Source organism: Esox lucius, chromosome 19 (genome assembly GCF_011004845.1).
Source record: "Esox lucius isolate fEsoLuc1 chromosome 19, fEsoLuc1.pri, whole genome shotgun sequence".
Taxonomy (NCBI): domain Eukaryota; kingdom Metazoa; phylum Chordata; class Actinopteri; order Esociformes; family Esocidae; genus Esox; species Esox lucius.
The window spans coordinates 8,649,628-8,666,659 of NC_047587.1; the positions used below are offsets into that span (position 1 = coordinate 8,649,628).

Here is a 17,032-nt window from a genome sequence, read left to right on the forward strand (position 1 = left end):
CAGGGCGCTAACGAAATTGCTAATGTTCAGATTTCAGACACACCCAAACCCTCAGCGCTCCAAAGAAATTAGGCACTTACATTTTGATGAACAATTAGCAGCGAACAACAGAATTACAATCAAAATACATTTTAACACCTAATGTTTTACCCACAAAAAGAAGCCACCTGTCGATGCACACAGGATCGTTGCAGTCTGAGCAATTAGAACACTGATAGGTTGCGGAAAGATGGGGTGAATGTTAATTAATGTGCTTGACCAATGAGGGTACTCGATGGAAGTTCGGGTGCTGCGAGGAAATTTGAACGGTGCGACTAGAAAGACCCACTAGGGGGTGCTATATGGTTGACGAAGTCGCTCGGGTAAAATTCTGAGATGAGATGATTTCTTAAAATGTCCCCCTTACTAGACATTTTCCAAAGAGAGTTTTATATTTATATACGTTCACAAAGATTTGTTAGAAATAAACCTGCCTTAAAACTTGTTGCTGCCTTGGAAATGCTCAACTTCATATGATGTATACAAGACCCCCTATCTTATGTGTGAATATTTTATAGTGCGCTCTGTTTTTTTAATTATTTATTTTGTATATATTTTTTGCTTGTTCTATTACCATTTTTATTTGTGCGCCTGGTTATGTAAAGCTTCAAATGTAGATCTTGAATGTCATTCATGTTTGAAAGTATGTTAACAAAAAAAAAAATCTGGGTTGAGTGTATTGATTGGCCCAAATAATACATATTTATTAGCGTTTTGTGAATTAGTATTTGACAAATTCTGGTAGATCCATATTTGTTTGGTTTTGTTTGATTAAAACATTAAGGGATCTTTCCGAATGTGGGTCAATATAAACAGTTACAAACAGTTGACAAATTGTTTCGCAACTAAAATGTTTTTTTGCCAAGTGAATGCATCCCAGGTGTTTTAAATGCGAGTAATCGCCTACATCTTTGATAATCAATGCGTCTTTCCGCGTTGCTGAGTATATAATTGGGGGTCTTATTTTTGGTTTGTTTTTTGACAGAATAACTTTCCATTAATTATATTCGATCAAAAAACGTTTACTTGATTCATATATCAAATGGCTCTCAAATTCCACTCGAAGGTGTGTAGATAATGTTGAATTGATTTGAAACAAATGGAGAAACTTAAAAAATGACTAACATCGCAGACAATGTTTCAGTTAAATATGAAGTATTTGAAAAGTATTATTTGTTGTTAAGTCTTCTTGTAACATTTACCAGGAATTTGTTATCCTCGTCGTGATTTTATACTGCGCATTCGACGGTGTTCTTGGTGAGAAACTATAAAACTATGACATTATTTATACGATTTCTCTCATGGGTAGCCTCCACTGACGTTATGTTTCCTCTCAGGTATATGCAATGTAACACATTGCACTGACGAAAAAAAGTGTTTAAAATCACGCTACAAGCATAGCTGCAATTGTGCGGTGGGCTACTATGGAGACCTGTGTGACAAAGGTAGCCTTCGGTTGCTTTTTGTCTCTTTTTTTTCTTTTTTTTTGCTGTCATGACATTCTAAATGTAATCAGTCTCATCCTTTTTTCTTTTTTTTAAAAGATGTAACCATCGATGTCACGTGTGGCAAAGACCACATTACTGTCATGGTGATTGAGGACTTTTTCAAGTACCACAACGTACCGGTAGAATTTATTCACCTAAAAAGTAATAGGTCTTGCGGTGCCTATAGGGACGTATTATCTGGGATCCCATACTACATAGTGCGGATATCAAAGGATCAGTACATTCCCTGTGGAGGTAAGCCCCTAGAGGTAAGTGATTCATCCCATACTTCCACTAACCATTTAGTATTCCGGTCTCAAAGACCCTAGTTTAATCTAAACACTCCACAACAACTCTGTTCATAGTTGGCCCTTCTCAAGCAGCCCTTCTGCTTGATACATTCCTTGCAATTATTTAATTAAATCTATTATTTCATTAATGGATGATGGCTCTTTTTTTTAAAATTTATTTTTTACTAATTTTGCTTTCTCCTTTACAACAGAAAAATGCCACTGACATTGCATACACTTTAACTCTCCAGTCGGACCCTCAAATCATTGGAAATATTTCCAGAAACCCAAGGATACATATTGAGTACACATGCATTTACCCATACAAGCGCATTGTCAGTCTTCAGCACCCTGTCAACCCTTTCTCCAGGTGAGACTTACTCCAAAAGCTGAGGTTACCATAAAACCCTGTTGTTTCAAATAGTAGACCAGACCTCCACTTTCTCAGCTTGTTACTATCAAGTTTTGACAATCTGATCCCTCCAACAGACAGACCCACTCGATGGACGCAGTGTTTTATTTTTAATTTTTTTAGATTATATCATAGGGGCTTTCCTCAGCAGATGAGCTACAGGTCAAGGAGTTCTTCCTGTTCAGGTTGATGTGAACCATTTCCCTTATCATGTAGCCTTGAGTAATCCTGTGCCGTTTTTTGCCTTAGTGAGGCGGTGATCGAAATGGACATGTTGAAGGCCAGTGTAGTGATTGCACTTTTCAAAAGTGAACACTACAGAGAGGAGTACCAAGGCGCACCTGTGATCCACCTCCAGGACATAGTGCACGTGGAGGTCAAGGTCAGAGAGCCTGAGAACTTCTTTGACCTGAGGGTGGATGAGTGCTGGGCCTCACAATCCCCTGAACCTGACAAGACCGAAGGCATCATTCACATACTGGTGGTCAATGGGTGAGGAGACCATCTGACATTAATTCCTGGAAACACCGACCAACATTTGCTCTTGCGAAACCCTGTTTAGGAATGGAACAAGTAGCAGATCAATTGTTAGGCCTAGTAATTGAAGGAATTAGATTTGGGGGGGGGGGGGGGGTTTCAGTCTGATTATTATTATTTTTTTCTCAGGTGCGGGAGTGATGGCACTGTTATTTTTCACACTGAGGAGACTGATGTGAATGGAAAGGGCTCTGCTACCAGGTACAGCTTTAAAATGTTTCGCTTCGTCAACGAATTCCAGGACATATACCTGCACTGCAAAGTGCACCTGTGCGCCCCGGACGAACACTGCACCCCTGTAAGTTGTGGCCTCTTAGTAGTTGGTGGGTCTGTGTGTCATCAAGATTTGACTTCTATAGAAGATATTGATGTCTGTCAGTCTACCTTTTCCCACTGATGCAGGATTGCAAAACAAAAAGAAAGCGAGCAGCCGTCCGTGGAGACCCAGCTCAAGGTGTACTGTCATATGGCCCGATCAAAATAAACGTACCAGACACTCCTAAATATAGTAAGGATTTTTATTTATTTTTTTACTCACAAAAGCCTCTGTCTATAACGTTTTCTGTAAACGCTGAGGATGTTGTGTACTTCAGCTCTCTTCCACGCTAATGAATCAATGCTATGCATGGAAGACTTTGGTTATGCGACATATGTAGTCGATAGATATTTAGGACATGTATCAAGCTGTCCTAATTGACTAACAGCAGGTGTCTTAACTGTAGAAATGTATTGGTTGGTTTCTGTGCCGTAGACAAGCAATTGCTTTTGAGTCTAATGTTTTTATATTTCCATAGTCACCCCATAATGTAGATATGGTGTTGTGAAAGTATTCACCCTGTTTTTCTCTAATTTTGCATATTTGCATTCTTTATCAAGTACATAATATTGAATTAAGATTCACAATTTTGGCTTACTGGTTGTGAAAAAGTGGTGCTGTTGAGGCAAAAATGGTGCCGAAATGTCATGTAAGTGCCATATTGTTCCGGGTCATCAAAACCACTCTCTTTGAAAACTGGAATCTCATGGCTGAGTTGGAATTGATTCTACTAATTCATGAATTGCGCTTTTTTTCACAATATTGTTTTAAAAATTTGCTTTGGGGTTATCCAACTGATTGCATCCTCAATTGTTAAGATTTGGTTGTAAGTGCTTCATTAATGCTTGAAAACATGGTTCCATCTCTAAAGAAAGCAAATAATTAGTTTCTAAACTATCATTTTGATGTCACTAAATTGATTTGAGTCTAAACATTGACTAGGCCACTCCAGTGTGTTTATTCTATATAATCTTATGTGAATTTATGTATTTTGGATCATTGTCTAGCTGCATGACCCAGGTGTACTTCAACTACAAATGCACAGACGATCTGACATTGTCCTTAAAAATCATCTGATGCAGAGTAGAATTTGTTTCCTTTTAATGTTGTCCAGGCTGATGCAGCTCAGCTTCGTCAAAACGGGTCACATCACTTTAAAACTGAGGTCAATAATGTGGACACAAATTTGGCCTGACATTACAGGACCTTATTTTTACATTGTTATCCAGAACGCTGAGGTCTCGTTATGTTAAACAAAAAACATGCTGCTTTGCACATTAACCTCATCAATTGCAAGCATGTGGTAGTGTACTGTAACCACTGCACGTACCATGCTGTGATTCAATGCAACATCTCGACCATTTCATTTAAATTCTGTTTTTTATGCATCTATAATAGCCCAAATAAGCTGATATGCTTCAGAGCTGTTGATGTCTGGGTTATTCTCAGTTAGCCACTGTCAATAAGTATCCGGTCTTTACTTTGTGGTACCTCATTCAGTTGATTACCCGTGGACAATTTTTGTTGATTTTATTCCTAGCTGTTTGTCCAGGAATTCCTGTCTTGGTTCTCAGGACCTTTTCTGAGAGCTTTCTCTTCTGTTTAGGCATTTGAAAAGGGTCTTGTTACCTGTTGTCTTGACTTTGTTCCAGGTCTGTGGATAATGACTGTTCCAGTGGCTGGCATCTGGGTCCTGGGTTTCTTCCTCCTTGCCCTAGTCACCATGGCCAAGGCAGGAAATAGACGATTGTCACGGCTGGCAAACCGCTGACGTCCAACAACTTGAATAAAAAATGGAGAACCAAATTCACTGACTTTTTGTCCATATGTTCTTGCATTTCTCAACATTTGAATACTAATTTCTGTGGAAAAAATTTTCATTGATGAATGGGAATGTGGGGTACAAACATTTAAACAAGGAGCATGGGGTGCAGGATAGGATGCTTTTTCATCCTGCACAGTGACTATTTTAAGTTTTCTTGGGATTTGATTGAACAACTCATAAAATGTACTTGCATAGCATATATTTTAGCTGTTGCAGGTGTAGTGACTTCTAACTATCAGCAGATGGAGTCTTTAAATTGAGGCGTCAGATGGTCTATCATTCTTCCCTTTAAGGGAGGGGATTTTTCTTTTTCTTCCAGTGGAAAACTGCTTTGTCCAATAGACATAGGTCAGGATTTACGCTGCTTTTATTACCTTTTGGAGAAAGTGAGTCCCTTTCACTTTTGCTGAAACACCGGTGATTACTTTTTACTATATGTAATCCAGTGTAGACTATGTGGTTGAAGAAAAATAAAGCTGATTTCTAGATATTTTTTGCATTTGTGAAATTTTTAAGATTGTGCATTTGATGGAGACCTAATGTTGCCACCGAAGAAAAGACTGCATTGTCACAACTAGAACTTTTATTCGGACTGTTCTTTTGCCTGCAGGAAAGGTTTTGTGCTCAGAAGGTGAATATACCAGAGGAAAATTACAATGTGTTAACCATTAGCCCAAAATGGGCTTGAATTGAAAAACTGACTCGGGTTTATGAAAAACCCGTGATCACATTGGGGGACAGTTCCAAATTAACTATTGTTCCTGTAAGATAAAGCGGAATTTAGTTGGACACTTTGCAAACGATCTCATCGGAGTGCACGCTGACTTCAATAATGGCCATGGTTGATGTGCGCTGAGAACTTGGTATACAAGGGGGGAAAAAGTGCTTTTTAAGTTTTGTTTTTATGTTGTCACTCAGAGATTCACTCTTGCCAGCATTTTTTTTTATCAATTCCGACTGTGAAACGAGACTGCACAAAGATGGCATCCCTCTGTAGACGCGCTTCTCCCGGGCTGTGGAAACAAATAATGGCTCCGCTCGTCTTGCTGTTGTGCAACAGGCTTGTGACAAATGCAGACGACGAAACTTTCAATGCAGAGGTATACTGTTCTGTATTTTCGAAAGTGTAATTAAATTTACAAAATGTACGATTTATATACATTTGTGGAATGGTAACAAAGTGCTCTATTGATTTCTAGTCTGAAATTAACCATTGCATGACCGTTATTTGATCCTGGTGTTCAGATAGTTATCGAAACTGGTTTTAGTGATTTGGTGTTTCAAAATCTTCTGACGATTTCTTATTACGTTCTTGTCATCATGCACAAATTCACGCCGTGTAAATTTTGTGCGCACAGTCATGATCGGGTCATGACCTTCCTAATAGTAGGGGTCGTCGTCACTAGCTTCTAAAAATCCACAAACTGATTAACTCTGCCTATTTGAACAATTCGTTTTCTAATCATAATATTTGAAACTTAACCCGAACCTTGTTAAACCCATGCCCACACTAACCTTGATTTAAGACCAAAAAGCACATTTTCCTTATGCTGCCCTATTGGCTGTAGAATATTAGTTTTTGACCGTATATACTATAACCTAGTAACGATAACAAAGTTGTCGTTATATGGCGGACATATTTGGAAGGATTGGGTGAAAGCTTGACCTAGTGTTGGGTAAAAGTTTGACCTAGAAGTGAAAACCCTATTTACAAGCCTGTAAACCACAGTATGTGCTCCTCACCTACTGTGCTGCTTATCCTGCAGGCTTGTTGTGAACATGTGCCTCTTTGTTTCCAATGAATCGTTGATGGCATTTTCCTCTTGTAAGCCAAAATGACTGGCCTGAATAGTTAATGGTATCTGAGGTACCATTAAACACAGACAGTTTAGTTTAAAGTATGCATATTTTTACTATGCAATAAGCCTAGTCATGTTAGTGTTTGTTTTGTGTTCACCACAATGACGCCTGCTCTGCCTGTCCTATTATCTCCTCATCTGATCCAGTGGTTATCTAAGCTGTCAAATAAGGAGGTGGTGCCACTTCAGTGAGAAATGCCATAATATTAACAGAAACCTTCTGCCCCCCCCCCCCCCCCCCATATTTTAACCAATCCCTTTTGTTGTTTTTCTTTCCTTCTTTTTCCTCTCTCTTTGTGTCTGTCCATTTCTTTTCCCCTGCTGTGTCATTTTAGTCATGGTTACGGAGGTTTGGCTACCTGTCCCAGGCCAGCAAACAGATGTCCACCATGCAGTCCTCTCAGATCCTGTCCAGTGCCATCAGTGACATGCAGCTCTTCTATGGCCTCAGTGTCACTGGGGAGATGGACCCTGCCACACTGCAGTACGGTCGTCAATAGTTAACACAGCCGGATACCGAGATTTTGGCTTAGATCCCCACATCCTGTACTGTTTCTATTAAAATCAGATCATTTAACTTAATCCCAACCTTAACCAAACCGCTGACCCGATTCAAACCGCTAAGATAAAATTAAGGAGAGAATTGGGGCTTTTGGCAATGAATCCCTTTATCGTCTGTACTTCCTCAAACTCATAGATACCATTTATTTATACCAGCGTTTGCGCAATTTCCAACTAGCATTCATGCGATTACTGGGAGTGTATTTTTGATGTTTGTGGTGACGCTGTTAGCATTGTTCTAGTAAACAAGCTCTGTCATACTGTGTGTTGATAAATGAAATGGTATCCACACATTTATCTGGCCTTGGGGAACTATATAAAATATATTCCAAAAATATCTATTTAAGACAAAACATTTTAGTTTTGGAGTAGTGTCAATGTCCACATTCGGGCTGTGTTAACTAGTGACCCCCCTAAAAAAATGGATGCCACTGGCAGCCTTTAGAACTCTATTCTCTGTTGGTGGCGGTTCTGCAAACTGTGCCTGGTTTACTGTACAGCCTGATAGAGGCTACGTTAACAATAATGTAAAGATAATGTAATGCAAGATCATGTTTACAACTGAGATATTCTTGAACAGAGAGAGCCTGTACCCCCTGGTCTAGGACTGCAACCACTCTAGTCTTAAATGAACATTTGTGTATCTGATCCATCTGTTTTGGTCATCAGGGCTCTGTTCAATAGTTTTTGCCTTACCCTTTAGGGCAATGAAAATGCCTCGCTGTGGAGTTCCAGACAAATTTGTTCCACAGACTGAGAAGGGTTTGAGGCGAAAACGCTACACTCTCACTGGCCAGAAGTGGGACAAGAACCGTCTGACCTACAGGTGTGTGGATGGCCTAATCCCATTGGGGCATTCAATGTAAATCATGTTGGGAATCTCAAACAGATGTCTCCTGTGCTTTCACTAACTGTCAGTACAAGCAATAATAAAGAGTCAGTAGACACCACACTGGAAAGAGTTAGTTCAAATCAAACTGCAAAGAATCAGTACAAACCATACAGCAAAGAGTCAATAAAAATTGTACTGCAAAGAGTCAATACAAATCATACTGTGAAGAGTCCAGTAGAAGCAACACTGCAGAGTAAGAACATGCAATACTGCAAACATTCCTTACAAGCAACACTGCAAAGAGAGTACAAGCAATACTTCAAAGAGTCCTGCATTCCCATTTTTAACTACCCTGTATCTACTAGTATTTGTACATTTTAAGAATATTTCATCCTTTTCTTGACCCTCTACCAGCCTTATGAATACCACCCCAAAGATTGGTGTGGAGCGAACACAGGAGGCCATCCGCAAAGCCTTTCAGGTGTGGGAGCGTGTGACACCCTTGAGCTTTGTCGAGGTTGCTTTCCAAGACATCACAAATGGCAGCCTGGACGCCCTAGATATCATGTTACTGTTTGCCTCTGGTTTCCATGGAGACATGTCTCTATTTGATGGCGAGGGTGGGTCCCTGGCTCATGCCTACTACCCAGGGCCCGGGATGGGCGGAGACACGCACTTTGACCTGGATGAACCCTGGACCCTTGACAACCACGATCCATCAGGTCAGATCTGGTCACTTTGTTACCATTGTCCCCCTGAATGAGTCGTTCCAGACATACACCAAACAAAAATAGAGACACGACATGCAAATATTCCAAAGGTTTTAAAGTTGAAGTTACCGCTCATTTAAGGAAATCAGTCAAATGAAATAAATAAATTGGATCAGAAATCTATGGACTTCACACAACAGGGAGTATTGAGATGTGTGTATGGACATATTGTGGGATCTTTTATTTTAGCTTATGGAATGTGGGTCAACACTTTACATGTATATATGTTTTAGTTTAGTGTATTACTGCTACTTTTTCCCTATTAAAAACAAATGGCTGAATGGAAATCCTTTTATTTGTTTCTCTTCCCCTACCTCTGTTCTCGGTCTCTCCCAGGTATTGACCTCTTCCTGGTTGCGGTGCATGAGCTGGGCCATGCTCTGGGTCTGGAGCACTCTGACAACCCCAACGCCATCATGGCTCCCTTCTACCAATACATGGACACGCAGACCTTCTCCCTCCCAGAGGACGACAAGAATGGAATACAGAAGATATATGGTGAGGAGCCTTTACTTCCCACCACACCAGGCAACAATTAAGGTTGTAAGTCTTGTGTGTTGGATCTGTTTTCCTTCTCTGTGTCGGTGTTACCAGAAGGGCTTCCTTCCCAATGAGGTTTATAGGCTTTTTGCCAGACCACAGAGTGGAAATTAGTGTGTGCGCTTGTTTTTATTACCTTGTGGGGACAAAATGTCCCCATAAGTAGAGTAAAGCCTGAAAAACATGCCTTATGAGGACATTTTTTAGGGCACCATGAGGGGAAAGTAAATTTCCAGCTCAGGGTTTAAGTTTAGGGTCAAACTTACAATTAATTTTAGAATTAGAATTGGGGGTCCTTTAAGGTCCCCCAAGGTCCTTTAAAGGTTAAGGTTAGGCATTACATCTAGGTAAAGTTTAGGCATAAATGTTACTTTATTGAGGTTAATGTTAAGGTTAGGGTTAGGTTTAGATTAGGTTTAGGGTTAGGTTTAGGGTTAAGATTAGGGCAAGGGAGCATGCAAGTGAGTTTTTCTGGGCCCCACGAGGATATAAAAACAAATGTGGGTGTGTGTGTATGTGTGCGCGCGTGCTTGCGTGCACAGGTGTGTTTGTGTGTGCGCAGGTGTGTTTGTGCGTGTGTTACTACCTAGTGAGGTCCAGAAGTCACAAGTATAGCCCACGTAATTGTGTAAAGCGTAACCTCTGGTAAATCATGCCTTGCGAAGATCCTTTTATAAATGGCTTTCTTAGGATCGAGGTTAGGGTTCTAATTGAGCTTTAGGGTTAGGGGTTAGAGACAGTAGGATTTCTAAATGGAAATACATGTTTGTGCGCGTGTGTGTGTGCGTGTGTTGGTGAGGGAACAAACAAAGGCAGCGCCAATGAGCGTTTCATTGCATTTATCACGTTGGATGTTGCAGGACCTCCAGAGGAGGTTCCTACAGAGGAGGTTCCTCCAGAGGAGCCCACCTTCACCACAGAGGACACATCCCTACATCAAGACCTCACCACCGCCGGCACGCTGCGCCTAGACCCCAGCCCCACCCCGGGTGGGCCCGACCCACCCAGCCCCACCTATGACCCCGGTACCCCAGGCCAACCGGAACCAGATCCCACCGACGCACCTCACCGTCCCGTGCCTGACCCAGGCCCCACCGTCCCCTGGGCCGGCCCGGTGCCGGTGACCCCCTACATCAGGCGTGATGAGCCTCCTCGCCCCCCCAAGCAGCCTGACCACGCTACCCCGGACATCTGTGACGGGGACTTTGATACAGTGACCATGCTGCGGGGGGAGATGTTCATCTTCAAGGTGAGAGGCACTGCTGTCCTCAGAGACCCCCCCCCCCCCGTTTTCCTGGTTCTGTATTCATCAAAAACACTTCATGCCACATACATGTGATTGCAACGAGGAAAACTGATTTGTCACAGGGTTGACTGATGGATCTCTCACCGTTGTGCTGACTTTCTTTGGTGGACCGGCAATTGCCTTGTAGGACAAAGTAGGACACTACCTTGACATGCCAGGGCGTGACAGGGAATTCACTTGGTCAATGAAAATGTTTTAAGGACAACATTCGCCCGGAAATACAAATTAGCTTCTTTTTTTTCTTTTTTTTACTGCATTCTGAATAAAGATCTGGTTTTAGTCCTGGGCAGAGTACTATCACTGCTACGACATTGGTTGTATAGGATAAAGCCAAAGCCCTGGATTTATTTTATTTTTTATTGTTTAAAATGGCTTCTATAGAAACAATTCGTGTCTGTCTTCTCAGCGTTGAGTGGTGGAGAAGACACTTTTATGTGTTGTGTCTTGGATTATGGTGATGTGCTGTATATATGCATGGCTCAGTCTCAGTGCTAAAACCTCTAGATGCAGTCTATCATGCAGCTTTGTGTTTTATTACTGGCACCAACCTTCACACCCATCATTGTCTTTTGTACACTTCAGTTGGCTGATACTCTCTGGCTTCCAGAAGGGCCCGGCTTTGGTTTGATGTTTGTATATATGGCTTTAATGTAGCTTTGGTTTTGGAATATCTTAACTTTTGGAGTATCTTAACTCCAAAAGCAATTAAGTTGTCAAACACTCTCCAGACTGGTTAGTTTAAGAATTATCTCATGGTCATTCAGAGTTAGAGAGAACTGCTTTTTGTGCCTATGTCAATTGAAATGCTTGATATGTGACCTTTCTGATGTTCAATTAAAATTTATATTTTTATTTGCTGTAACACAGCTGTAAAATAAACAGAAGTCTCAGACAGACTGTCTGTCCGAGACTATAAAGGACAGACTGTCTGTATAAAAAACGAATATGATGTTTTCATGGGTGTCTTTTGTCCCTGGCAGGGTCGCTGGTTCTGGAGAGTAAGAAGGAACCGTGTTCTTGACAACTACCCAATGCCCATCTCTGTCTTCTGGGTCGGACTACCCGATGATATCGACTCTGGCTATGAACGACACGATGGGAAGTTTGTCTTTTTCAAAGGTATGTATTTCCCATTAAATCTAAATATGATATGTTTTTCTTGTGTGAAATGAATGTAAATGCCTGTATTACTCCAGGTGGACGTCATGACCTAATATTCCCTGTCCAACGTATGTGTCACTGCCTACATTGTACATATTCTGCTGCAACAGCCCACTGCTGTTTCAGCACAATCTGCTCTATATGTTTCATTGTAAAATGTCCATCCACATACACACACATATATATACGTATATATATATATATATATATATATATATATATATATATATATATATATATATATATATATATATATATATATATAAATACACTCACCTAAAGGATTATTAGGAACACCTGTTCAATTTCTCATTAATGCAATTATCTAATCAACCAATCACATGGCAGTTGCTTCAATGCATTTACAGGGGTGGTCCTGGTCAAGACAATCTACTGAACTCCAAGCTGAATGTCAGAATGGGAAAGAAAGGTGATTTAAGCAATTTTGAGCGTGGCATGGTTGTTGGTGCCAGATGGGCCGGTCTGAGTATTTCACAATCTGCTCAGTTACTGGGATTTTCACGCACAACCATTTCTAGGGTTTACAAAGAATGGTGTGAAAAGGGAAAAACATCCTGTATGCGGCAGTCCTGTGGGCGAAAATGCCTTGTTGATGCTAGAGGTCAGAGGAGAATGGGCCGACTGATTCAAGCTGATAGAAGAGCAACTTTGACTGAAGTAACCACTCGTTACAACCGAGGTATGCAGCAAAGCATTTGTGAAGCCACAACACGCACAACCTTGAGGCGGATGGGCTACAACAGCAGAAGACCCCACCGGGTACCACTCATCTCGACAAATACAAATAGGAAAAAGAGCCTACAATTTGCACGAGCTCACCAAAATTGGACAGTTGAAGACTGGAACAATGTTGCCTGGTCTGATAAGTCTCGATTTCTGTTGAGACATTCAGATAGTAGAGTCAGAATTTGGCGTAAACAGAATGAGAACATGGATCCATCATGCCTTGTTACCACTGTGCAGGCTGGTGGTGGTGGTGTAATGGTGTGGGGGATGTTTTCTTGGCACACTTTAGGCCCCTTAGTGCCAATTGGGCCTCGTTTAAATGCCACGGCCTACCTGAGCATTGTTTCTGACCATGTCCATCCCTTTATGACCACCATGTACCTATCCTCTGATGGCTACTTCCAGCAGGATAATGCACCATGTCACAATGCTCGAATCATTTCAAATTGGTCTCTTGAACATGACAATGAGTTCACTGTACTGAAATGGCCCCCACAGTCACCAGATCTCAACCCAATAGAGCATATTTGGGATGTGGTGGAACGGGAGCTTCATGCCCTGGATGTGCATCCCACAAATCTCCATCAACTGCAAGATGCTATCCTATCAATATGGGCCAACATTTCTAAAGAATGCTTTCAGCACCTTGTTGAATCAATGCCACGTAGAATTAAGGCAGTTCTGAAGGCGAAAGGGGGTCAGACACAGTATGGTGTTCCTAATAATCCTTTAGGTGAGTGTAGATATGTATATGTAGACTTTCTATTACTAAGCAACTGTTTTTGGGACCCTGACAAGTAGTTTAGTTAATAAATAGCTCTATATTGAAATGAAAGTGATTACATGATTTGGTTTTCAATTTATTTAAAGTATTTATGTTTAATGTAATTTCTACATATTTTCTACCTGGTATTATTTTATTAAATTCAGACTGGAGTATTAGTATTATTTTTTAAACAAGAAAAAAAATGCACGAACCCTGCAACGCAAATGTTGTTTCGACCCGCTGCTTGACAGCCATTGCTCTATATAACAAAGTGATCAACATACAACATGCTTATTCTCCAGTGGATCCCTCGTTTAAAACCTTAGTCAGTTCATCAGGCACTCTCAAGTCAGACCTTCACTCATTAGACCTGTAACAAGCATTTCTTAATAACCCAAGTCAAAATAGCTCTGTCTCTTTAACACATCTGCATCCACGGTTAAAAACATTTCTCCTGGCCAATTTACGTCACTCCTTAAACACTCTGAAATGTGAATGTCAACAGGGGCGGGGGGGAACAGGAGGCTCATGGGGCACAGCTGGCAGCAGGAAAAACCGGCTTGCAGGCCTTCTAGCCCTGGTCTGGATGGATTGCATCAACCGCTGCTCCAATTGCTGACTGCTATGGTTTCACTTTGAGCAGTGAAGAAGACTTGGAGGGGAAAGATGAACCAGCAGTAGCAATGTTTCCGTAGTCTAATGTTTACAGCAGTTGCAATGTTTACCGTAGATTAATGCTTAGAGCAGTTGCAATGTTACTGTAGATTAATGCTTAGAGCAGTTGCAATGTTACTGTAGATTAATGTTTACAACAGTAGCAATGTACCAGCAGTTGTCTAATGTTCTCATCTAGTGGAACATTTGTTCAATCCTGTGCCTAACCACTCTTTCCTCTCTTCAGTCTTCCTCTTCCTGGTGGTGCTCCCCCCTCGGTCTTCTCCAAACTCTGATGGTCCTCCCCCTCTGTCTTCTCCAAACTCTGATGGTCCTCTGTCCTTTCCATGTAGGGGACAGGTACTGGGTGTTCAGGGAAGCTGACGTGGTGCCTGGTTACCCCCAGCCCCTGGTAGATTACGGCCAGGGCATCCCCACGGACAGGATCGACACAGCCATCTGGTGGGAGCCAACAGGTTACACATACTTCTTCAGGGGAGACAGGTGAACACATGGCCCCAAATGCTTTTACTTTATCCAACCACACCTCGGCCCAAATGCTTTGCTTTTATGCAACCACACCTTGGCACAGGCTTAATCAGGGCTTGGCACACTTCAGACAACCGCCATGAATAGGAGATAATTTTCGCCTGACACAATCAGTCTCCTTGCCTAGCCTTAACAATTCTTGTCTAAAATATTGGTCTGCAGAACCTTTCTTTAAACAATTGTAATATTTATATAATGTGACAGGCCCATTACACTTCATCATAAACTACCCCGCTCCAACATGATACTATATGCTCCTAACTTTAAATAACATGATGTACTGTAGGTTTATAACACTTTGTTTATTATGCTAGTAGTTATAAGTATTTAGGCCTCTTATACCTCTTCTGAAATAATTGTTTTGAAGCACAAGCGACAGGCTGCAGTTGCATATAGGTGTGGATTATATATAAACATGTTGATAGAAAAACACTTTTCAGGTCCTAAGCAAATGTCTGAACATTTATAGCACTGACCCGCTGTCTTTTTCTATTATGAAGACATTTGCTGGTGACTCATAATGTTAGGACACTTCATGAACTGTCCTGAAACTTGTAAGAGAACAAGCAAAATGGCTCCATTCCCTTAGCACTTCTAGCTGACTTTCTACTAACTGGCAGAGTTATGCTTTATGCACCTTATGGTGTGAACGTTTACATGTAATTAATCAACTGTAGAAAGCAGATTCAGCTCTTACTGTGGAGAGACAGAAAGACAAAGAGTGATAAAGGCGATGGTCATCAGTCCTGTGTACCAGAGAGAGTTTTTATGGTCTTGACATTGTGCTCTCCTACAGATACTGGCGTTTTAATGAGGAGTCCCACACAGGTGACAGTGACTACCCTAAATCTGTCTCCCGGTGGGGCAACGTCCCATCCTCTCCTAAAGGAGCCTTTCTCAGTGATGACAGTGGTGAGTGCGTCATTACAGGGGAAAATGGATCTAAAATGGGGGCAGGCTGTATATTCTGAGTCGAGTTGAGAGGGTGAAAGTGTTTTGGTTTGGACGGGCTCCCATGCTTCCCTGAGAAAACGGGATGCCTGGCAAAGGCTGTTCAATGGAGACGGCAAAGGTTGTTTAATTTTCCACGCCCTGGCATGTCGAGGCAGTGTCCTATGGTGCACTCAATAACAATCGCCCACCAGGAAAGTAATGTCTTCCAGAAAGGTTTTCAAGGTGTAGGCTGATGACGAGCGCACAGCATTCCAGTGGTACATTTCTACGGTGCCCTTCAACAGTTGCTCAAACAACATTTTGTCTCCTTCCCAGCATATACCTACTTCTACAAGGGTTCAAAGTACTGGAGGTTTGATAACCAGAAGATGAAGGCAGACCAAGGCTACCCGAGATCCATCCTTAAAGACTTTATGGGCTGTGACGGAGCGCCAGTAGTGGAACCAGATACGGAGGACACAGTCAAGTGGCCCACGGTTAACCAGCCGGAACCACAACCACCAGTCCGCTCCGACCCAGATGACGGGAACCGAGACGCCGGAGTGGACTACACCAACGACCTGGATTATGAACCTGATGCAGAGGACAAAGAGGTGGATGTGGTGGTGAGGATCGCGGAGAACGAGGCCAAGGTCATGACCCTGATAATGGTGGTCGTTCCTCTGGTTCTGGTGTTGTGCATCCTGCTGATGGTCTATGCCATCATCAACACCCTGCAGAAGAAGGAGGCGCCCAGACTTTTGGTCCACTGCAAACGATCCCTGCAGGACTGGGTTTGATCTGCACCGCAACTGGACTCACTAGTGCACACGCATGCACACCCAAAGTCCGTGTACGCACACACACACACACACGCGCGCACACACACACACACAAAAACAAATACAAGCAATCTCCCTATATTTCCTTCATTGTGCTTTACCAGATCTCGACTTAAGCCTGTGTATAACACACAATTTGCACTTTGAACTGTCCCGTGTTTGGATTTTTGTTGTTACCGTTTGTTTGTGTTTTTAGTTTTCAGTGTGTTTCAGCCAAAGAATGTCCTTATGAAACAGCAAAGGAATGTCTAATAGTTGTGTGGCTGAAACCACAGGAGCTCCAGCTCACACTGGGACTCCTGCCGTTCCACAGCATCCTAGACCTTATCCAAACCAGGGCCAATTTAGAGATGGATATTCAGACCCCCTTTTGGGAGAGATTAAATGCAGAGGTTCAAAATGTGGTATATCTCATTGTGCACATATTTAGGAAGAGAAAAGGCCTGCTAGAACAGATCTGTGTCTGGTTTACATTACCCAGATGTTGCTGATTTAGTCGTTTTGAGCGCAGAGTCAGGGGAGGGGTTAGGAGGCCTGCCAACATTTCCTTTGCCAGAGTTGCAGAGCTCTCATCTTTTAACGGGGAGGTGGGAGGCGGGAGGCAAG

General features: G+C 42.0%; 2 protein-coding genes across 2 annotated transcripts; both read left to right on the forward strand.

Annotated features, from left to right (window-relative positions):
• Positions 1-961: 961 nt before the first annotated feature.
• zpd (zona pellucida glycoprotein d) lies at positions 962-4,887 on the forward strand. Its single transcript, XM_010883457.4, has 9 exons — positions 962-1,105; positions 1,245-1,296; positions 1,377-1,484; positions 1,584-1,795; positions 2,029-2,186; positions 2,478-2,720; positions 2,895-3,063; positions 3,168-3,273; positions 4,734-4,887. The coding sequence occupies exons 1-9, from the start codon at positions 1,082-1,084 to the stop codon at positions 4,850-4,852; spliced, it is 1,191 nt and encodes a 396-aa protein (XP_010881759.1). The 5' UTR covers positions 962-1,081; the 3' UTR covers positions 4,853-4,887.
• Positions 4,888-4,984: 97 nt separating this feature from the next.
• On the forward strand, positions 4,985-16,574 carry mmp15a (matrix metallopeptidase 15a). The gene is made up of 10 exons (XM_010883458.3): positions 4,985-6,006; positions 7,101-7,249; positions 8,030-8,152; positions 8,573-8,880; positions 9,265-9,426; positions 10,329-10,717; positions 11,755-11,893; positions 14,456-14,606; positions 15,448-15,563; positions 15,921-16,574. Exons 1-10 carry the CDS (start codon positions 5,887-5,889, stop codon positions 16,382-16,384), a joined length of 2,121 nt encoding a protein of 706 aa, XP_010881760.2. The 5' UTR covers positions 4,985-5,886; the 3' UTR covers positions 16,385-16,574.
• The last annotated feature ends 458 nt before the right edge of the window (positions 16,575-17,032 follow it).

Coding starts and splice junctions, on each gene's coding strand:
- zpd (XM_010883457.4), top strand. CDS start 1,082: ATGGCTCTCAAATTCCACTCGAAG. Junction 1,796..2,028: donor GTGGAGGTAAGCCCCTAGAG/GTAAGTGATTCA, acceptor CCTTTACAACAG/AAAAATGCCACTGACATTGC. Junction 3,064..3,167: donor CGGACGAACACTGCACCCCT/GTAAGTTGTGGC, acceptor CCACTGATGCAG/GATTGCAAAACAAAAAGAAA.
- mmp15a (XM_010883458.3), top strand. CDS start 5,887: ATGGCATCCCTCTGTAGACGCGCTTCTCCCGGGCTGTGGAAACAAATA. Junction 6,007..7,100: donor ACGAAACTTTCAATGCAGAG/GTATACTGTTCT, acceptor GTGTCATTTTAG/TCATGGTTACGGAGGTTTGG. Junction 8,153..8,572: donor AAGAACCGTCTGACCTACAG/GTGTGTGGATGG, acceptor ACCCTCTACCAG/CCTTATGAATACCACCCCAA.